Below are 22,500 nucleotides of genomic sequence, written 5' to 3'. Positions count from 1 at the left end.
TATAAATTGATGTAAATCCCCAATAATTTTATTCAAAATTACTCCTTCTGTAGATTACAACTAGGGGTTGAAAAGTTTGAACCCTCAACTTAATAAACCAATCAATCAAAACTCTCTACAAGTCCCAAAAGTTGTTAAGCTAACGAATAAAAACAACGTTGATGATAAAACTTTGGAGACTAGTGTAATAAACAGCCCATTGTTCCCTTTCTTACTGAAACTATACACAAAAAAACTTCTTTCCTTTTCTAATTTTAAAACTAATTTTTAAAAAAATGATGGGGAGTTCTGTGCTCTACTAGCCACTTGAAAGAAAATCGCCTTTTTCCTCCTCTAATTGATGCACTATTACTGGCTTGTACGTAGCGCAGCTACTCTATATTAAGGGAATGGGCGTACGTCCGTACATATTCACAATTTAACAAAATTCCTGTAATTTTTGCAAATAACAGTTTACTGTTCTGTTTTTGTAAACATAATTGTCAAGAGACATTGGACCCTTAATTACACTGGTACCCAAAGTTTTAATACACCGTTAAGTTATAGTCAGGCTCTAAAACTTTGGGTACTTTAATTGAGTCTTGATTGGTAGGTTCAAACTTTTCAACTGATAACTTTTATCTACGCAAGGGGTAAATTTGTTTATCATCATTTTGGGCGTACATCAATTTATCATTAATTGTCTTATCCCTTAAAATAACTGAAAATATTTTTGCCTTCTTTTATCTTTTATTAAAATAACAGGATGTCTGTCTGTTTGTCTGTACCGAAGGATCTCGCTAACCGCTGAACCGATATAGTTCTTCTACACAGGGAAGATCTATGATTATTTTGAGTGAGAAAATTTTTTTTTAAAACAAAAATTGAAAGCTAATTCTCCCGACCTTCCCCCACCCCCACTTGTAACCTCTTAGGTAATAATTTATTTTTACTTTAAGGGTTCCATTTGAATTCAGTCCACACTGGATTCAACCCACGGAATTTAGCCCAGCGGGATTCAACCCAACGGGAATCAGCCCACAGGGAATTAAGCCCACACGGGACTCAACCCACGGAATTCAGTCTATACGGGACTCAACCCACGGAATTCAGTCCATCCGGGACTCAACCCACGGATTTCAGTCCATACGGGATTCAACCCAATATATATATAAAATTAACAGTTTAAAAAAGATTTAAATTTGAGTTTTAAAAAAAGGTTATGTTTTTTTTATTGTAGAAATTATCTTATAAAATATGCTTTAAAAAAGATTAGAGAAAAAAAATATTTCTAAAATTTTGTTCTCAAATTTGAAAAAAAAATTTAAGCTGAGAATTTTATCTATATATTGGGTTAAATCCCGTGTGGACTGAATTCCGTGGGTTGAGTCCCGTATGGACTGAATTCCGTGGGTTGAGTCCCGTATGTCTGAATACCGTGGGTTGAATCCCGTGTGGGCTGAATACCGTGGGTTGAATCCCGTGTGGGCTGAATTCCAATGGAACCCAATTTATCGGCCATTGTCTTATCCCTTTACATCCCAGTGCATACATATCATCCTTGTTTATTTCTAAAGTCATTTAGATAACAAAAATAGAGATTTAGGGTCAAATATATTTTTTAATGGTTTTCTTCAGTTGTGTTATGTTTTTTCAAGGATAAGACAAAGAACGATAAATTAATGTACGTCAAAAACTACCATTTTTGCAAACAATAGTTATTGGTTGTAAAGTTTGAACCACCCAATAAAGATTCGAGATAAGTACTCAAAGTTCTGGAGCCAACGAATAAGAAAACTTTGGGTACCAATGTAATTCACTGCAAATTAGTTTGTACCAACCAATACAGATTTTATAACAGTGCCCAAAGTTTAAAAAAACAATATTACTTTACGTGACAGTATAGCTATGCAATTGATTAATATCCACAGGAATAGAACCAATTATCAATCTTACTAAAAAATCATGTATAGCATCGTATTATAGACAATTTTCCATTTTAAAAAATATATATAAGCGCCTCCGGTCTAACAAAACTGGTTTATTCCTACAATTTTTCATTTTAATTTCCGTGGAAAGCTGTCTATAATACGATGTTATAAATAATTATTAGTTGAGGTAAACTGTCAATTTCTGTTGATTTTTTTAAGAAAAGTTTTTGGTAGAAGCAGGAAAAAAACTTGCTGGAACAAATATGCTTCTTATCAGGTAGGTCTGATGCTAAATATCTCAGAAAATGCTTGGAGTTGTTTTAAGATTAGAGTAAAACACTAGTGGGAGAAATGGTTAAATAACTGTATCTCCCCGTCGCAACCGCATTGTGCAACCTTTCTATTGGGTCATTTAAAATCAACCAATATGGTGTTGCTTATATTAACACAGCCAGGCAGCAGAAAATAATTTAGAAGCAGACGACGAAAGAGGTCTTTGAAAAAGGAAGGGAGGTAGTTTTGTCTTTATATACATTTATACTATAGATCTGTTGTTTTAAGCCATTTCATTAAGCCTCTCCCGTCATCCCCTTAAGGCTATTGGCGTAGCAATTATTAGGCTTATAAGAGTAAGTAAGAGGATGTGTGACTGTCTGTTACCTATAAGAAGCTCCACTGTAAAAGAGAACCATATCGGTTCAGTGGTTAGCGAGATCTTAATCTATAGAGAGACTTTCACACAGACAAACATCAGTTTATTTTATCGACATAAGGTATTTAAAGCGAAGCTCTAAAACAGTAGAACAAACGAACATTAACCATTGTAGAATGACATAATTGAAAAAGCAGAATATAAATGTATAGTCTAAATAAAATTGTAAGTAAATTTGTGGCAAAACTGCTGAAATACAGGATACTGTTTAAGATGTATTTATTTTTCTAAGACTTGAATATAAAGATGCTTCGCTTTTAACTTTATACATTGATGTAATAGGAATTAGTAATCCAAAAATCACATGAATACTATAATAGAATTGCTATATGATTGTTATAGGAATCATCCTGCAAAATTTGAAATCAATAGGACAATTCTAACATATCTAAATTAATGAAAAAGCTAACCATTACGGACCTACCGATCCTATTTATAGAAAAGTTTCGCTTTAAAAAAAATATGTATTTAAAAATTAGTAAAGAAAACCCCATAAAAACGTACTTCAAAATTTAACATGATCTTATCTGCTTATAATTATAATGGGTAATTTCCTTCAAATGACTAGTCGAGCATATTAACCCCCCCCCCCTTATTTATATTATAGTAATAAGGACGGGGTGTTTTTTTTTGGGTCAGGTCTATATTAGGTTATATTAGGCAAAGGGTAGAAAAAATACCCCCTCCATTTCGGTTTATAAAAGAAAAGGGTGGGGGGAGTTTTTGCTCATTAGGCGGTTTGAAGGAAAGTCCTCTTTTTATGTTCTTAACGTACTATGTAATAGCCTATACTTATTATAATAGCAGCTGCGCCACTAGCATCTAGAGGCTTAATTATAAAGAGTAGCCATCGACGTATATATATATGAAGCCCCATAAATGTCTGACTGTCTGAACATAAGATAGACTGCTGAATTTTTTGTGAAGATTTCTTTTAATGTTTATCCATTAAACAATTTTCTTACATTATAATTGCCATTATATATTAGAATTATTCGGCTGCTATATTATATAGACGGCGAATATTTTATGTATATACTAGCGGCTTCGCCCCTAGCCTCTAGGGGCTTTGTCCAAAGAGGTTTGATGAAACAAATTTTTCGTATTTAAGATTTAAAAGAAAAATAAAAAAAATAAAAAAAATGGGGGGGGGGGGTGGAGGGGGAGGGTAGTAGACCCAACTGTTTTAATTTTAGTTTTAATAAGGAATTTTTTTTTTTTTTGGGGGGGGGGTATTTTTCATTTTTGGGGGGTTGGGGGTGTCCCACTTTCCAAGAAAATAGGTCTAAACCTTCCCGGGACATATGAGAAGCTATCCTGTAAAGGAGAACCCGATCGGTTCAGCGGTTAGCGAGATCCTTCGCTACAAACAAACAGACAAACAAACAAACAAACAGACAGACATCGTTCTACTTTGTATTATAGATATAATCTCGTATTCAATAACCATCTTGGTCCGTCAGTCAGTCTGTAATACTCTAGAGGATATTTCATAGAGAAAATATAAAACACGTGACTTAGCTGTCTATAGTGCCCTAGCAAAATGGGGATAGATGTGACTGCTTTTGGCCTATCTATTCTATTCACGTCAGTAAATATCCTACACCCCATCCTTTTTCTAGGGGTAGTCTTTCTCCCTTCATTTTCTCTTTCCCTCTACTACGTCAATAGAATAGGTAGGCCAAAAGCGGTGACGTCTATCCCCATTTTCCTAGGGCACTAAACACAGTTAAGTGAAGCACATGAAAAAACATATAATGAAGCTTTTCATTTATTTATGTTGTTGTTTTCTATTACAGATGCGATTGATAATAAAGATTTTTTTCTTTGAAATATATTTCGTTATGAAGCAGCAGTAGTTACTAATTTATAAATGTTATGGTTGAGATAGATTTATAACTGTTAAAAGGCTTTACAAAGTGTCTCAAAATATGAGCCATGTGACGTCATAAAAATAAGGGATGAGAGGAGAAATGGGAAAAAAAACATAAAATGAGATCCCTCATTTTTATCACGTTACATGGCTGATTTTTTATAACACTTCTATATTATTTATATTAGGTTAAAATACAACCTGTTGGGACTCTACGGTCGTCTACCTGGATACACACAGCAGGTAGGATCAATGTTAGCATAGTTACTCATAATTGATCTGTCTTTATGTATGTATGTTGTTGGGACGTTGAGTGGCCGTCTGCCTGGATACACACAACAGGTGAGGTTAATTGTAGCAAGGCTACTCAATAAGTAATATGTCTGTCTGTATGTATGTATGTATGTCCTGTTGGGACTATACGGCCGTCTGCCTGGATACACACAACAGGTGAGGTCAATTGTATCGCAGCTACTCTATAAGTAATTATGTCTGTCTGTATGTATGTATGTCCTGTTGGATCTGTATGGCCGTCTACCTGGATATACACAGCAGGTGAGGTTAATTGTAGCGCAGCTACACTATAAGTAATTATGTCTGTCTGTCTGTCTGTATGTATGTCCTAATTGACTGTACGGCTGTGATCCTGGATACCCACAGCAGGTCAGGTTAATTGTATCGCAGCTACTCTATGAGTAATTATGTCTGTCTGTCTGTATGTATATCCTGTTGGGACTGTACAGCTTCTACCTGGATATACACAACAGGTCAGGTTAATTATAGCGCAGCTACTCTATATATAATTATGTCTGTCTGTCTGTATGTATGTTTGTATGTCCTGTTGGGGCTGTATGGCCGTCTACCTGGATACACACAACAGGTTAGGTCAATAGTATCGCAGCTACTCTATAAGTTATTGTGTCTGTCTGTCTGTATGTATGTCCTGTTGGGACTGTATGGCTGTTTGCCTGGATACACACAACAGGTGGGGTTAATTTTATCGCAGCTACTCTACAAGTGATTGTGTCTGCCTGTCTATCTGACTGTCTTTTCCGACATTGACTTCTAATGTAAATTAGGGTTAGGCCGGATACATATTTGGCCGGATACCAGATAACGGATATTTGACTGATTTCTAATGCCGGATATCCGCTATCCGGACAGTTACCCGGCTAACGCCGGATATACGGCAAATTACCAAATATCCGGGCAGTTAACCGGATATTAAAGTAGCAAAACTTTTTCCAAAAATCGGATGTCGTTTTGGTGCCGACTGCTAGTTTCGGCGGCTGGCAGCAGCCAAGTACAGCTGTCGACGCCAAAAATAATGTTTTTAGTTTGTAATATAAAATTTTTAAATAAATAAACATTTTCAGAGAAAAATTTTCATCTAGCCCCCAAAAAAACTAAAATTACAGCAATTTAAAATATAAAAGTAGGGTTTTTTTGTAGTATAATATAAAAGATTATATGGCCGGATATCCGGCCGGATAGTTGCAATATCCGGTATCAGTCCCAACTCTAATGTAAATCCTATTAAACTGAAATTGTCAGCTTTTTAGTTCAACGCTCAAAATATAAAAATTAATATATGCTTTTGCATGGGTATTCGAATTAGAATGTGCAGTTTAAAAGTTATATAAGAAAATGAGACGCCCTAAATAATATATGCAAGAGTCGTAATTTTTTAAAATGTGTTTTCTTGAATAAAACGCAGCCGAATTGTATGAAGAAATTTTATTTGATACTACAATATCCGGTTATCCGGCATTATGAATTAGCCGGATATCCGGTATCTGGCCAAATAAGTATTCGGCCCAATCCTTATCCTCGTTTTTTTTTAAGGAGATGAAAGTATCCGATTGGCAAAGAAAAATCCAGCTATGCGAAGAAATCCTTGAGGTTTTAAAGGTTGATTTATGATAAAAAAAAGTAACAGGATGTCTAGCTGTCTGTGTATCTGAGTGTTTGTACCGAAGGATCTCGCTAACCACTGTACTGATATGGTTCTCCTTTACAGTGAATCTTCGTAAGATTCCTGGGAAGAAATATCAATATTTTGGGTGAGGGTATCCCCACTTATTCTTATAGAAAAGTAACAAGATATCTTGCTGTCTGTGTATCTAAGTGTTTGTTCAAAGGATATCGCTAACCTAAATGGTTCTCCTTTACAGAGTTGCTTCTCAAAGGTCCTGGAACGGTTTTTAACTATTCAGGGGGAAATTATCTTCACCCTTCCCCAAGATAAATCGCCCCTGGAAAAAAAATACAACCCCAAATTTTTTTTGTACATTTTGAATAGCAGGGAGGGAGGGGTCATTGGGCTGTTTATTACACTTGTTCTCAAAGTTGTATAATAAAGTTTTCTTTTTCATAAAAACTTTGGGGACAATATTGAATTTCGATTAGTTGGTTCATTGAGTTGATAAACCAAACGTTTCAACCAGTAGTTATAATATACAGATGGGATAATTCTGTGTGTTAGCATTTTGGATGTACATCAATTTATCGGCCATTGTTTTATCCCTTTAGATCCCTGATAAATAATATGCAATGCTAACAAATCCATATTGGGTAAAGTCCCTTTCGTGGCAACGCCTCTTAAGGGGCGTTTCGCCGTATTTTCACAGTAGTTTTTATAGGATATTAAGTTAGATTAGGTGATTGCGCCTCAGGGTTAGGCAATTGGTCCCGCAGTTTTAGAGCCCCCCGCAGGGGCTAGGAATCTGGGAATTGCTACTGTGAAAGTACGATGAAACGCCCCTCAAGAGACTTTTCCACGAAAGGGACTATACCCAAAATTTTTTTTAAAAAGCCAAACTTTATACGCCACTAGCACTTATCGTTGTGAATAAGGTATGTTAAAATTGACCTATCAATTCTAAACTTTTTTTTAGGTTTTAGAGCCAGGCTTGACAGTTAGAAAAGGCAGAATTTTACACGAGCTTTATTTGCCATTAGGTACCCAAAGTTTTATTAACATGCATTCCTATTCATTGGTCTGAAAACTTTGGTTACCCTTATTCTTAATTGGTTTGTTCAAACTAGCAGTGTTCAAACTTTTCCACTAATATAATCTTAATTTCGATTAGACCGGATACTTTTTTGGCCGGAGAGCGGATACCGGATACCCGGCTGATTTCTAATGCCGGTTCTACCGTATATCAGGCCAACGTTCGATATCCTGCAAATTATCGGATATCCGGCATTACATATCATCCAGATATCCGGTATCCGGATAGTTTCAATATCCGGTATCCGGCCGGATATTGATAATGATAATGATATACGGCCAAAATCAAAATTTTTAATCTACTGAAGGTTTAATTTTAAATATAAAGATTTTATGATTTTCTCTTTTTTTATGACCCCTGAATAGCTGCTCTAAAGTCAATAACATCAGTAATTAGCTAAAAATGCAACTTATCATTAAATTTTTAAAAAAAATACCTTTTTATATGAGATTTATTCTTATAATAAAGTAACAGGATGTGTGTGTGTGTAACGAAGGATCTCGCTAATCGCTGTTATTCTCCTTTACAGGGTAGCTTCTCAGGGGTCCTGGGAAGGTTTATATCTATTTTGGAGGAGGGTATCACCACCCTCACAAGAGAAATCGTCCCTAGAAAAAATTACCCCACCCCTAAAATGGAAGGTCGATTTCAACCTGCCACAACCTTAAGTGCCCCTAGAGGCCTCTACGAGGCGTAGACGCTAGTTATTTTTAATTTAAATTGTACTTAAGTACTTAATTTCTTAATATTTTTAATGTATTTTTTTTCAGCTATGGTAGCCCAAAGTTTAATGAAGAATAAGCAAACTAAGGTAAATTCAGTGGTTTATTAATTTTATTGGTTCCAGGACAAACGCAGAAAGACAAACGTCGGAATGGACAAACGCAGGAGTTTCTAAAAAATATTAAGTTATTCAAGTATGTTTATACAGGTTAGGTTAGGTTGAGTTATTATAACACAAATAAGCCCCCCTTACGTGTTAGGCATTTAAGATAGTTTATGATATGTAAGGCTTGGTCAGAGACAGACAGTAGAAAAAGAGAGAGATAAAGAAAGAAAGAAATATAGAGAAATATAGCAAGAGAAAGGGAAAGAGGGACAGAAAAAGATTCTTTTATTTTACTTATAATATCTTTCAAAAAAAGAGCGTTATTTTGTTTATTTTCATTGGAAATATGGAAAGTTTCATATTTCATAAAAAAAACGTCTAGAATGGAAGGATGAGAGGATAAGTGGGAAAGGAAACCCCTAAAAAAAAGAGATGGATTTAGACGTATTTTTATGACGTCACACATGACACTTTAATTTACAATTTTTAAATTTTAGACCGAATCAAAGAAGTATTATCAAAAGAGTTTGGTTACTCTTAATCTAGCAATAAAGGTATCATTTACTTTTTGAGGTCAGGTTTGGGGCCAGTTTTTTCAATAAATAGGGTTTTTGTTTTTGTTAGTCTGCCATAAAAGTAACAGAACAGAGGGGATATGAGCTTTATGTAACTCCCCAATCCCATTTTGTAAATCAGCTAATAGCATCGGAAATATAAACACAGTCGATCGAGTCCCTACAAAAGAACAGACAGTAATTTGCTAGCCGACGATTAGGGTATCCACCACTTGGGGCAAGTAGTTGTTTGGATTATACATCTATATATGACAAATGACTAATGATAGGCCAGTATAAATTTAAATTGACCAATGTATACTGGCATATCAATTGTCATTTTGTTACTAGCGGCTTCGCCCCTAGCCTCTAGGGGCTTTGCCCCAAGAGGTATAATTACATCTTCTATTACTTACCCAGCAGAACGGATCGCAAATTTTCGCACTTACCCAGCAGGAAAACATTTTCCGATTAAATAACGAATTCGCAAAATTCGTAAAAAAAATAGTCTAATGTGTTCACAAGAAAATTACTACTGGTGCTGCTCATAGTCTAATGTGTTCTCAAGAAGAAAATTTTTTTTTTTTTTGGGGGGGGGGTAAATTTTCATTTTTGGGGGGTTGGGGGTGTCCCACCCCCAAAGAAAATAGCTTAAAACCACCACTGGACCGATAGGTAGATACCCTGAAGAGTATAATCCGATCGGTTTAGTGGTTACCGAGATCTTAAGGGACGGACAGACAGACGGACAGACAGACATCGTTCTACTTTGTATTATAGATAGGCACTTTAAACTGCATTCTGATTTTATTAAGATTCCCTTATATTTATGCTGTCATCCTTGTTTTCAGATATTTAGCAACGAAGCAACCGAGACTTGGGAATTCAGAATGGTGTCAACTCTTCAACAAAACGCCAAAGACATTAAAAATTTAATTCAAAGTTTGAAATAAATTATAGAGTAGCTATTATAGTAAGCAATAAATAATTTGAATTGTATATTTTTAAATTTATGTATAAAAGTAATAGGATCTTTGCTTGTCTGTACCAAAGGATCTCGTAAACCGCTGGACCGATGTGGTTCCAATTTTACAGTGAACCTTCTTGTAGGTCCAGGGAAAGTTTATAATTATTTTGGGAGAGTTATTTTCCAACATAACGCCAAAGACATTAAAAATTTAATCCAAAGTTTGAAATAAATTATAGAGTAGCTATTATAGTAAGCAATAAAAAATTTAAATTGTATATTTTTAAACCTATGTATAAAAGTAATAGGGTGTTTGCTTGTCTGTACCAAAGGATCTCGTAAACCGCTGGACCGATATGGTTTTCATTTACAGTGAAGCTTCTTGTAAATCCAGGGAAAGTTTATAATTATTTTGGGGGAGTAATTTTCCAACAGAACACCAAAGATTTTAACAATCTAATACAAAATTTGAATTGACTTATAGAGTCGCTCTGCTAATAAACAAGAAATGAAAGTTTATAAATATTTTGGGGCAGTTATTTTCCAACAGAACGCCAAAGATATTAACAATCTAATACAAAATTTGAATTGGCTTATAGAGTCGCTCTGCTAATAAACAAGAAATGATGATATTTATAAAAGTAACAGAATGTCTGTCTGTGTGTTTTTTCCACCGAATTATCTCGCTTACCGCTGGATAGGGTATATAACCATTTTGAGGAAGGGTACCTATCAAGAAAATGTGAAAATTTTTTTTTACTTTTTATCTTTGAAAATGAAATTGAATCCCAAACTGTCCGCTCCCTCCCCCCCACCCCTGCAATCATAAGTGATCCTAGAGGCCTCAATTTATAATGCAAACTAGCGGCTTTTTTTTTGGGGGGGGGGGGGTGATTATTTTTTTCTCTACTGGCGATTTCCCTTTGTAGGGTGGTGGTACCCTCCCCCAAAATAGTTATAAACCTTCCAGAGACATATGAGAAGCTACCCTCTTAAGGAGAACCTGATCAGTTCAGCGATTAGCGAGATCCTTCGATAAAAACACAGAAAAACAGACAGAAAGATTTGTATTATAGATAGTGGCACTTTTCTTCAAATTCCTATTTGAAATAGATAGGACAATTTTAATATGCATAAATTAATCGTTACTAACGTACGGGCGTACATACCCTAATTATAGAAAAGCTTTGCCTGATAAAATAGTTATATAACAAAATATATGTTGAAAAAAAAAAAAAAAAGTTTCATTAGTTAATAGCTTTCTGATAAGATAAGAATTTTCATGTATTTAGGGAAATTAATATTGGCTAAACTCCTCATAATAAAGTAACAGGATGTTTGTGTGTGTGTTTGTCTGTGTGTTGTTATGTTTGTACCTAAGGATCTCGCTAACCGCTGAACTGATTTGGTTCTTCTTAACAAGGTAGCTTCTCGTAGGTCTTGAGAAGGTTTATAACTATTTTGGGGGAGGGTACCACCACCACCCTTCATAGAGAAATCACAAAAAAAATCTAAAAATAGATTTTCGCTTAGAGACTTGGACGCAATATAGAAAGGTTATGTATTTTTTTAAAAAGAAAACCAAACATTTAAAGAGCAACTAGAGGCCTCTAGGGGCGTAGCCGCTAGTTTAGGGATAATAACATTGGTTAAACACATGCACATTGGACTGTAAATTATACTGGCAACCAAAATTATATAAACACTTTATCTTAATCAGTAGTGGCTACGCCCCTAGAGACATCTAGTGAAACTTTAAATGTTATTTTAAAATTATGTTATCTAGTGAAACTTTAAATGTTATTTTAAAATTATGTCTATGTTGCGTTAAACTCTCTTTGTAAAATCAAGAAACGTAAAAAAATTTCTCTTGGGAGGGTGGTGGTACCCTCCCTTAAAATAGTTATAAAACTTCCCGCTACCTATGGGAAGCTACCCTGTTAAGGAGGAACCGATCGGTCCAGCGGTTAGAGAGATCATTTGGTACAAACAAACAGATTAACACACATCCTCTTACTTTATTATAAGGATCGGCTTTAAACTTATAAAGTTGCTTCGCTTTCTAAATCATACCTAACTGTTACAGAAACAGTTTTGTCTTTTGCATCTTATTTTACACAGCTCGAAGGCCCGGACTAACAAAATGATTTTTAATTTTATTATTCGTAGAAAGTTGTCCATAAAACGATCCGAAACATAATTTTTCATTATGGCTCAGAACCGATTGTAATAAAGCGTATGATAATCTGTTTCAAAGCCATACTGGAATGGTTATTTCTCGCATCGTATTATAAACAGCTTTCCGCGGATATATTCGTAGAAAGCTGGATATAATACGATGCTAGGCATAGTTTTATCGTGTGGATGAGAACCGGTTTCTATCCACCGCATTCAAAGCCATACTGGAATTTTTTTTACAATAAACACTATCCCTATATTTCTGCTATGTTTTTATCAATTCTTTAACCTCGAAAATGTTTCTTTTTTAGTTACCATCGAAATCTTATGTTTACAATAATACCTTACAATGGGAAAAAATACAAGGAAATTAAAGGGATAAGACAATGGACGATAAATTGATTTAAATCCCAACTGATAAGTAAAATAACCCTTTTCTGTAAGATAGATTATTGGTTAAAAACGTTGGACACTAATAGTGCCAACGAATAAGATAACATAGTTGTAAAACTTTGGGTACCAGTGCAGATTACAGTCCAATGTCTCCTCTCTCCCTGCACATATTATCTCCGTCCCCAAAACTATTTTATTGTTTTCCTTAAGTTTTATTCGGGAATTTTGAGGGATTAGACAATGGACGATAAATTGCTGTAAATCCCTTTGCACATTATTTAAGTATAAGGAAATCAAAACAAGAATGACAACATCCATAAGTAGCGAAGCTCAAACACATAAAAGCATGAATAACAGCCATTAAACAGATAGACCAACGGACAAAGTGATGTATAATGGGTATATGTGCATTGAGAAGCAAATTTTCACCAAAATACACCAGTCGTTTATCTTTAATGTCGGCTAATTAAATAATTGTCATATATGCAAAAATTAAATAGCTTAGGTAGAAGAAGCTTTCCTTGAAAATCAGATCCTGTTTGTAAATTACCTTGCACTACTATTGAAATAGCCTAAAACCGCCCCAAGACCTATGTTAAGCTCTCTTTAATTGAAGAGTTCGAACAGCTCAGTAGTTATTATAATCATAAGCTACAGAAAATAATAAAAAAGCATCCTATTAAAATTCAATGGTTTTTGGAATACGGATCATAAGACCAAATGTATGTTGTTGTAAGCGAAGCATCTCTATAATCAAGTCTTAAAATGTAAGTTTTGGAGATCGTCTAAATAATGTTTAATATTTTATTAGTTGTCACTTTATACATATACTAATGGCAACCTCCCTCCCCTATTTTTATTCTATTTTTGTTATGGGGGGGGGGTAACTTTTTTCTAGGGGCGCTTTCTCTTGGGTAGGGGTGGTACCCTCCTCCAAAAATAGTTATAAACCTTCCTAGGACCAATGAGAAGCTATCATGTACAGGAGAACCATAACGGTTCAGCGGTTAGCGAGATCCTTCGGTAAAGACAGACAAAAAACCTGTTACTTTATTATAAGGATTTTCATGTTCGTTTTTCCTGTCTTGTCTGAATAATTTGTTAAGCCTTCGCTTTTATGGATGTTGTCATCCTTGTTTGATGCAAAATTTCCTCATTGTAGTTCAAGGGGTATAATATAACAAGGATGACAACTTCTATAAGTAGCGAAGCACAGACAATATCATGCATTGGATTATGGACATTTCATTATTTAAAGCCAGGGAAACTGGGATGGAACAATGGGCAATTAATTCAATTAAGAGTTAAAAAGGCCATGAAAAACAGGTTTATCCAGAAAATTTGAAGAAAAAGGTAAAGGTAATGTTAATCTTATTTAGAAACCTCAAAAATAAGAAAAAGTTCTAAGAAAACATTCTGTAAATCATTACTAGAAAAATCGCCCTTTGAACCTTTTCATCCCTAGTCCTATATTATAAACTGCTGCAACTAAATACAAAAAACATGCATTTAAAATACAGGGGTTGATAGATAATATCACAGTAGATTTTCTATCTATGAAATTATATATTTTTATAAAAAAAATAATTAATAGAATCAACCAAAAAGTTTTATCTAATACAAATTTTTGTCTGCCAGAAATTATGTTAATTATTTATATTGATTTTTGTCTGCTAGGATCATAACAAATTCAGCGGCAATTGTGCACTCGTCCTCAAAGTTAGTCAAAACCTGCTAAATCCCTAAAATATTGAATATTTGATTCATTGTCCCATCCCTAGATCCCTGAATTAAAGCTCTTTTTAAAAATCAAGAATGAAATTATAGAAACCTTTCATATTCGTTTTTATATTTTATATTTTTTAGCATGACTGACAGACTGACACCACAAGTAATTTTTATGCTGGATATTTATAGGATAAGGAAATCTTCACAAAAATAAGCTGTCTAGCTTGAATAGCAGCCGAGAAAATTACCTTTTCCCATAAAGCATTACGAACCAACGGACGGATAAACAATATGAATTTTTTTTTCTTGAAAGGATTTTCTTTAAATATTTCTGTATATTTATGAAAAAGGCGTTTTTTGACAAAGGCGTTTTCTGAGATGGGCGTTTTTTTAGATATGCGTTTTTGAGATAGGCGTTTCCTGAGATGGGCGTTTTCTGAGATAGGCATTTTTTGAGATGACCCTTATAAAGTATCTTTCTATTAAGAATTAAACACTAATAAAAATAAAAAAAAATAAAGGGATCTTAAGGGATAAGACAATGGATGATCAATTGATTACAAGCCCCATGATGATAAACAAAAAGTTAATTCATCTGTAGATTAGTATTATTTCAATTGGTGGAAAAAATTGAACAACCAATTTTACGCCTACAAATAAGATAACGTGGTTATAAAACATTGGGTACCAGTGTAATATAGAGTCCAATGTCCCTTTCCTTCCTATTAGACTGCAATCATCTTAAAGAACAATATAAAAACAGACTAACCGTCTGAAAAGTTGAAATTTTAGATAGATTTGCAGCTTAAATAATATATTAATAGAACAATCTATTCATACGATTAAGCTGAAATAATTATTAATTGTATATATATTTGTTAATTGATTTGAAATAAGGGGCGTTTCGTCGTATTTTAACATTAGATTTTCAAAGCTGCTGTAAAAAAAGACGAAATGCCCCTTAAGAGGCGTTGTCACGTAAGGGGCTATACCCAAATTTTGTAAATTTCTATAAGACCCAACGGATAATAAAAACATACTCCATTCGCTCTATGGACAACCAACCCTTTGATTGTACGACCTTTGTCTAAGAGGTCCTAACTGTGCATGGTAATGAGTTGCGCCTTTTTTGGGCCAAGGCCCCCCCCCCCCTACTCTAACTATTTATGTCGCACACCTGACATAGAAGCAGAAGGACCCAGTTTTAACGTCTTTAGTTATAACGTGATTTGAAGCCGAGATTTGAACCTATCACCTCCCGGTACGTGTTGAGCCACGTTTTCTAGGTTAGCTTTCCATGGATAGTACAATGAAAAAATAATAAGATTGAATCCCGTTTTGTTAGCCCCAGGTGGCCAAAGGCTCTGCCAACAAACTAGAATATTTTTATTAATACGATACAATACATGAATTTTCAGCATGGCTAAGAACCAGTTCTAATCCAGTGGATATTAATCGGTTTCCATACTAAAACAACGGCGTCGCTACTTTTGGACGTTATTGTCAGTGGTTTGTAATTTTAAATGGACATAATAATTTTAGTATTAACTCTTTAACTCAGGGATCTTAAGGGATAAGACAATGGTCGATAATCTGATGCACATACCAAATGAGGATAAACAACATTATCCCTTCTGTAGATTACAATGATTGGTTCAAAAGTGTGTACATTAAAATATTTTAAACCTCGATTTAATAAAAGTACCCAAAGCTTTTAAACAACAAACGTAAAACTTTGGGTACTAATATACTTTACAGTGTCCAATGTCCCCTCCCTCCCTCCCCGACCAGTTCTCATTAATTTATTCCGCGGGGATGAACAATTTTTGCACGTTTTGTTGAGCAAATTTGGCAAGACAGGGCTCTCAAGGGATAAGACATTGGAAAATATAAGCTGATCTACATCCCCAATAATGATAACAAAATTACCCCACAAAGATTACACAAATTACAACATACAAAATACATACAAAAATGAAACCTCTAGTTTCCATAGCCTGTAAGAAAATCTAACTTTTTGTTAGCTTTCAAGGACGGACGAACGTTGGGACAGGCCGACCCTAGTTTTAGAGTAGGTTACGCTACCGAAAAACCGCTAGGTGGTTGGACCTGCCATTGAAAAAGGGAGGGAGGGGACATTGAGCTGTTTATTACACTAGTCCTCAAAGTTTTATAATAACGTTTTCTTATTCGTTGGCTCGACAATTTTAGGGACTTTTATTGGGTTTTGATTGGTTGGTTCATTAAGTTAAGTGTTTAAAATATTTAACCACTTATTGTAATCTACAGAAAGGGGTAATTTTGTGTAGCATCATTGGGGATGCACATGATTTTATCAGTCATTGTCTTATCCCTTTAGATCCCAGCATTATAGTGTCTACAGATAAATTCAGGTGGGTGTTTTTACCCTCAATTGTCCTATTCTTTTAGTCCCTGCGGAGGAAAAATATAATTTTCTCAAGATAATTAGATACTTTGCATTTATATAATAAATTTATGTAATTACTGTTATATAATTGTGTTTTTTTTTTAAAGGCGAAGCTTATCTATAATTAGGTTCCGTACGTCCGTAATGGTTAGCTTTTTATCGTTAATTTAGACATGTTAGACTCGAGATATTTGTCATGCACGTAATAACGGGGTCACCAGAATTGTCTTATCGATTTCCAACTTTGCATGATGAATTACAGTTAGGTACGAATTAGAAAGCGTAGCAACTCTATAATCGTTACCAGAAAGTCTGTACATCCATATAAAACATGCTGGTTTTTAACTTTTTTAACAACAAATTTTTATGTGATAAAATTATCCTGATTTTTGGAATACTGATTCCTAGGACAACAGAATAAATTGTTATCAGCAAAGCATCTCTATAGATTGAATCTTAAAAATGTAAGTATGCCCTTAAACAATATCCTGTATTTAAGCATTTTTTCAACAAATTTACCTACAATTTTGTTTCGTTCGACTTAGATATGTATATTCATATTCTGATTATTCATTTCTGACACTCTACAAGTGTTTATGTCTATCTAAATATCTAGCAGCTTCACCCCTAGCATCTGGGGGCTTTGTAATCGAAATTGTGGGGGGCAGAGGGGCAAAATGGCAGAAAAATAGTATAAAACCATCCGAATACCTAAATCTGAAAATTAAATTGCCTTCCTGTGAGAAGCTTCTCGTAAATGGAGAACTTAATCAGTTCAGTAGTTATTGGAATCTGAAGCTTCAGACAAAAAAATCTTATTGCTTTATGTAATAAGATAGGTACTAGCGGCTTCACCTCTTGAGGTCTCTAGGGGCACTTGAGGGTAAAAATATCCTTCCTCAAAACCGTTCTAAACCTTCCCTGGACCTAAAAGAAGCTTTAGTGTAAAAGAGAACCATATCGGTTCAGCGGTTAGCGAGATTCTTTGCTACTGAAAGATGGACATTTGACCTAATTAAACTTATTGACTTTACTATACATGTTTAGCAAAAGTGCTTATAAGGTTCTATTATATAATACATATATATCCCTTTTTCTTAACTTACTTGGACTAACGGACGGAGGTATGTACGTACAAACAACTGGACAGACAGCCGAATTGACCTTATTTATAAAGTAGCCTTCGATAATTTATTTTTTTAAAACAAAATATAACTGATACAAATAAATATTTATTTAAAAAGAAAGAAATAATTTAACATTTATTATATAATAGTTGTCTAACAAAACCGGTATTAAGCTTATAATTTTTATCTTAATAATTATGAAAATTTGTCTATATTACATGATTTTTTCAGTATGGCTGAAAAACGGTTCTAATCCAACGGATTTTAACCAGTATCAAAGCTATACTGAAAACTGAATTCCTTTCAATTTCAAATGTTTAAAAGCAAGAAGTTTGGAAGAAGCTATGATCATCAAGGTCTGGAAAACCGCTGCACTGATATTCTCCTAGCTCGGTTTGAATCTAAAACAAGGATGGCAACATCTATAAAAGCGAAGCTCTAAAATCAGACAGAAGGACAAACGAATGTTAACAATTATAAGGTTTTAGAATTTGACTTGCAGAAGTCTAAACAAATTTGTATGTATGTATGTATATGGGTCCAAGGACAAACGCAGGAGTCCCACTCGTCGGAGTGGACAAACGCAGGTGTAGACCCTTCACCTAACCTAACCTTACATATTTTAAAACTATTTTTTAAATGCCTAACCCCTGCGGGAGGCTTAATTGTATATTCATATCTTAACTTAACCTAACCTGTATAGAAATACTTACTTAAATTAATATTTTAACACTCCTGCGTTTGTCCACTCCGACGTTTGGGACTCCTGCGTTTGTCGTGGAACCTGTATGTGTGTTGCAAAATTACTAGCTGTTAAGGGGTATACTCATATTCTCCTTTATTAGAGGTACTTTCCTTTTAACATTTTACCTTGTTGTCCTAGGATTCCTTAAACCAAAAATCACATTAATAGGATAATCATATCATATAAATTTTTTTACCAAAATAGTTTAAAATCAACATTTTTAAAAGTTTGAAATCGATAGGACAATTATAACATACTTGATTTTATGGTAGAAGCTTTAAATTATGGAAGGCCTGAAAGATTGACATCAGAGGGGGGGAGGGGACATTAGGCTGTTTATTTCACTGGTCCCCAAAGTTTTAAAATACCGTTTTCTTATTGTTGGGGACTTTTGATTTATATTTTAATTGGTTGATTCATTAAGTTATGTGTTCAAACGTTTCAACCACTTTAAGTTTAATCTACAGAAAGGATAACTTTTGATATCATCAATGGGGATGTACACCAATTTATCGGCCATTGTCTTATCCCTCTAAAAACTCACCTTAACCCATTCCATGGTTATGCCATCAGTACCGTCATGATACAGGGTCATTGAAAAAGGACCAGGCCCTACGTCATAATTGTCACACTCCCAAAGGGATCTAAAATAAAAACAAGGATCACACCATAAGTAGCAAAGCTTAGATTAGATTAGATTTATTATTCTTGGGTGTACATACATAGAAAAAAAAACAACAACAAAATAATAAATGAATTAAATGAATATTATATACATTTATATATACAGTCAAATTTTATTGATATGGTTAATTCATAAAAAAAAATTCTTCCCAAATGGCAGTTTCCTAAAAAAAAGGAAGTATGCAGTAATGTGTATTCACACATTGTTTTCATACAGGCCATATAAATAAGACAAAAAAAATAGAAAAAAGATAATAAGCAATAAATAAAATCATATTGGAGAGGAAAGAATGATAATAGGAAGGATTGATTAGAGCATACAAGTCTCACATCATTATTGCAATAATAGAAATTTTTTTAAAAATTTCAACAAATAGATTTTGAATAAATTAAAAATTATGGATAAAAAAGTGCTTTAAAAAATAAACATCAAAATAAAAAAAATCAAGAATCATAGGAATCGATCTAACACCCCAACGAATAAGCAAATCTTAATGAAACTTTGTGGGAATATGTAAAATGTAAACTTATGTAATCCCTCAATTTATTTCTGTCTTATAACTTGTATAGAAGTCTAAAAAATCATAAAAACTTAAAAATCTAGGAATCGAACTTGCAAACCCAACCAATTTGCAAAGATTGATGAAACTTATTAGAAGTGCACAGAATTGAAACTCATTTAATCCCTGAAAATTGCAGCCATTGACGAATCTTAGTATAATTTGGTAAAATTATGGAGAATGTGAACTTATTTAAACGCTGAAAATTTCAGGCGTCCATCTTAAACAGGAGCCGAGGAAATCACGTTTCCCCAAAAACGTTTCAGACGGACAGACGGACATTTCAATTATAGAGCTTCCCTACGAAAAACGTAGCTTTGGTTAGTGCCCTGTTAAAATGAGGATTGATGTCACCACTTTTGGCCTACCTATTCTATTGACGTCATAGATGGAAATTTCAGCTCACTATTGGAGCCAAGAAAATCACGTTTCCCCCTTTCTGAATCGGACAGACGGACGGATGGACATTTCGAATTATAGAGTAGCTTCGCTACTAAAAATTGTCGTCTGCTAGGAGTCCCAATTTTTAGTCTTAACAGATTATTGTGACTAAATGTCTATCTATGATCATACATATATTGTAATGAATACATGATGGTGCGTGCATGTATTTCATACAGAAAAATGTACTAGGGATGTCATTACTCGGATGCTGCACCAGATTTTCATGTACTCTAATAAAATTCTGCTTGCAGCTGGATAAAATAACGAAACCCCCCATCCACCACCCCTTCCATTATTTCCTCCACGAATATTGGATGAACGAACTAACCAATAAATGAGGTCCAAATTCGCAATTTCACGACAAACTTTCCCCTGTCAATATATTCACGTATTCTATAGAGATTACTAGGTCGTACTCTAAAGAGATAAGATTGTTTCTTAAGGGATAAGACAATGGACGATAAATTGATATACATTCCAAATAATTATAACAACAAAGTTATTGGTTGAAAAGTTTGGACACAACTAGTAAATAACATTCAATGATAGTACCCAAAGTTTTTTAGCCAACTTTGGCTTACATTGTAACTTACAGTCCAATGTCCCCACCCTCCCTCCTTCACTTTAAACTTTATTTTTTTTTAAGTGAAAAAAAATACTTTGGGGGAGGGGGCAATTCCCAAAATTAAATGGATAACCTTTCGGTTCAGCGGTCAGCAGGATCCTTCGTTATACAAACACAAACATCCTGTTACTTTTTTATCAAGCATTGACCTATTCCTAAATCCATGTTATCAATATAATAATTATATTATTTTCAGGGAGGGAGGGGACATTGGACTGTTAATTACACGAGTCCCCAAAGTTTTATAACAACGTTTTCTTATTCGTTGGCTTAACAACTTTGGGCACTTTGGGTGAATTTTGATTGTTTAGTTCATTAAGTTGAGTTTCAACAACTAATTGTAATCTACAGAAGGGGTAAATTTACATCAATTTATCAACCATTGTCTTATCCCTTTAGATCCCTGTACTAATGTACAAAGCTTTAATCATTGATTCATAAATTAGGTGAGGTAGGTTCAGGGATATTAAGGGATAAGACAATGGACAATAAATTGTTGTACATTCCCAATTATGATTAACAAATTTACCCCTTATTATCAAATTATTTGTAGAACAACGGGTACTTCAAGAGATTTAATGAGGGACGTTAAAAAAATTTCGCGCCTCTCACTTCAATTTACAATCTAAAAACCTATTTATTGAATTTTGAATTCAAACTAAAAGTGTCACAACTTTACAACCAGCAATTTTAATCTACAGATTGGGTAATTTTGTTTATCATCAATATAGTAAAGTATGTGAATTTTTACTCCATTTTCTTATTCCTTTATATGATTCTATAAATAGCTAGCATATTCTGTATAAAGTTTTGAAGGTTTATTTTTGTTTGAATAACATACATAATTATATTTGTTCTTAGTAAATAATATTTAAATTAGGTAATTATATCATTAACAAGGATGACAACATTAATAAAAGCTCTAAAACGTTATGACACAGGAACATTTACTCTTATACAGTGTCAGAACTGAATTTACAAAATAAAAATATAAAAGTTTTGACAAAATTATACGTATATTTGTTAAAAAACTTCTTAAATACAGAATACTGTTTAAGGACATACTGACAATTTTTAGGACTTAATTATAGAGATGATTTGCTTGTAATATTGTACCTTATTGTAATAGGAATCAGTACTCCAAAAATCAGATCAATCGGAAAATTATATCACATAAAAAATCAACATGTTTAAAATGGACAAACGAACATTCTGGTAATGCTTATAGAGTTGCTACGCTTTCTAAATTGTACCTAACTACTGCAGGAATCATCATGCAAAGTTTGAAATTGATGGGACAATTCTAACTTGTCTAAATTAACGAGAAATTCTTTTACGTACAGACGGACGGACGTACGGACTGACCCTAATTATATACCACATCCCTTTACACCCCCTTGTTAACGGTCTACAACCCCTTAAAACAGCCAAGCAGGGATGCAGAGCCGTTTGATTTTTGGTGCTGCTCCGGCTCCGTAGAGCCGCCTCTGACAATAACAGCCCCGGCTCCGTATTCGGAAGATTCACTGTAAATGAGTACCATATCGGTTCAGTGGTTAGCGAGATCCTTCGCTACAGACAAAAAAGCGTATTACTTTATATAATTGGATAGATTTTTTTTTAGCTAATCTGGAGCCGGTTTTTAACGAAAATAACGGCTCCGGCTCCAGCAAAATATGTCGGCTTCTCGACTCCGGCCAAGATAAAAAGTGGCACTCCCGTTCAATTT

The 22,500-nt window shown here is 34.2% G+C and overlaps 2 protein-coding genes across 3 annotated transcripts in view; one reads left to right on the top strand and one right to left on the bottom strand.

Annotated features, from left to right (window-relative positions):
* Positions 1-9,891, top strand: part of LOC145306693 (SET domain-containing protein SmydA-8-like) — a 26,027-nt gene extending 16,136 nt beyond the window's left edge. The window contains exons 6-12 of the mRNA XM_080148996.1: positions 2,130-2,187; positions 4,684-4,738; positions 6,341-6,406; positions 7,393-7,456; positions 8,280-8,320; positions 8,836-8,892; positions 9,744-9,891. Coding sequence (XP_080005122.1) covers positions 2,130-2,187; positions 4,684-4,738; positions 6,341-6,406; positions 7,393-7,456; positions 8,280-8,320; positions 8,836-8,892; positions 9,744-9,845 — 443 coding nt within the window. The 3' untranslated portion in view covers positions 9,846-9,891. The remainder of the gene's footprint in view (positions 1-2,129; positions 2,188-4,683; positions 4,739-6,340; positions 6,407-7,392; positions 7,457-8,279; positions 8,321-8,835; positions 8,893-9,743) is intronic.
* LOC145306160 (uncharacterized) overlaps positions 1-22,500 on the bottom strand; it is a 287,293-nt gene that overhangs the window by 257,551 nt on the left and 7,242 nt on the right. The window contains exons 5-6 of one of the 2 annotated variants that reach the window (XM_080148139.1): positions 19,003-19,102; positions 18,037-18,114 (exon numbers count right to left, since the gene is read on the bottom strand). In XM_080148139.1, coding sequence (XP_080004265.1) covers positions 18,037-18,114; positions 19,003-19,102 — 178 coding nt within the window. Of the gene's footprint in view, positions 1-17,805; positions 18,115-19,002; positions 19,103-22,500 lie in introns of those variants that run through there. The other variant, XM_080148138.1, reaches the window with a different exon arrangement.

The sequence above is a fragment of the Acartia tonsa genome, chromosome 14 (assembly GCF_053477335.1).
Source record: "Acartia tonsa isolate MP-2025a chromosome 14, ASM5347733v1, whole genome shotgun sequence".
Classification (NCBI taxonomy): Eukaryota; Metazoa; Arthropoda; class Copepoda; order Calanoida; family Acartiidae; genus Acartia; species Acartia tonsa.
The sequence above is the reverse complement of the archived record's forward strand: the minus strand, read 5'-3'. Positions and strand labels throughout refer to the sequence as shown.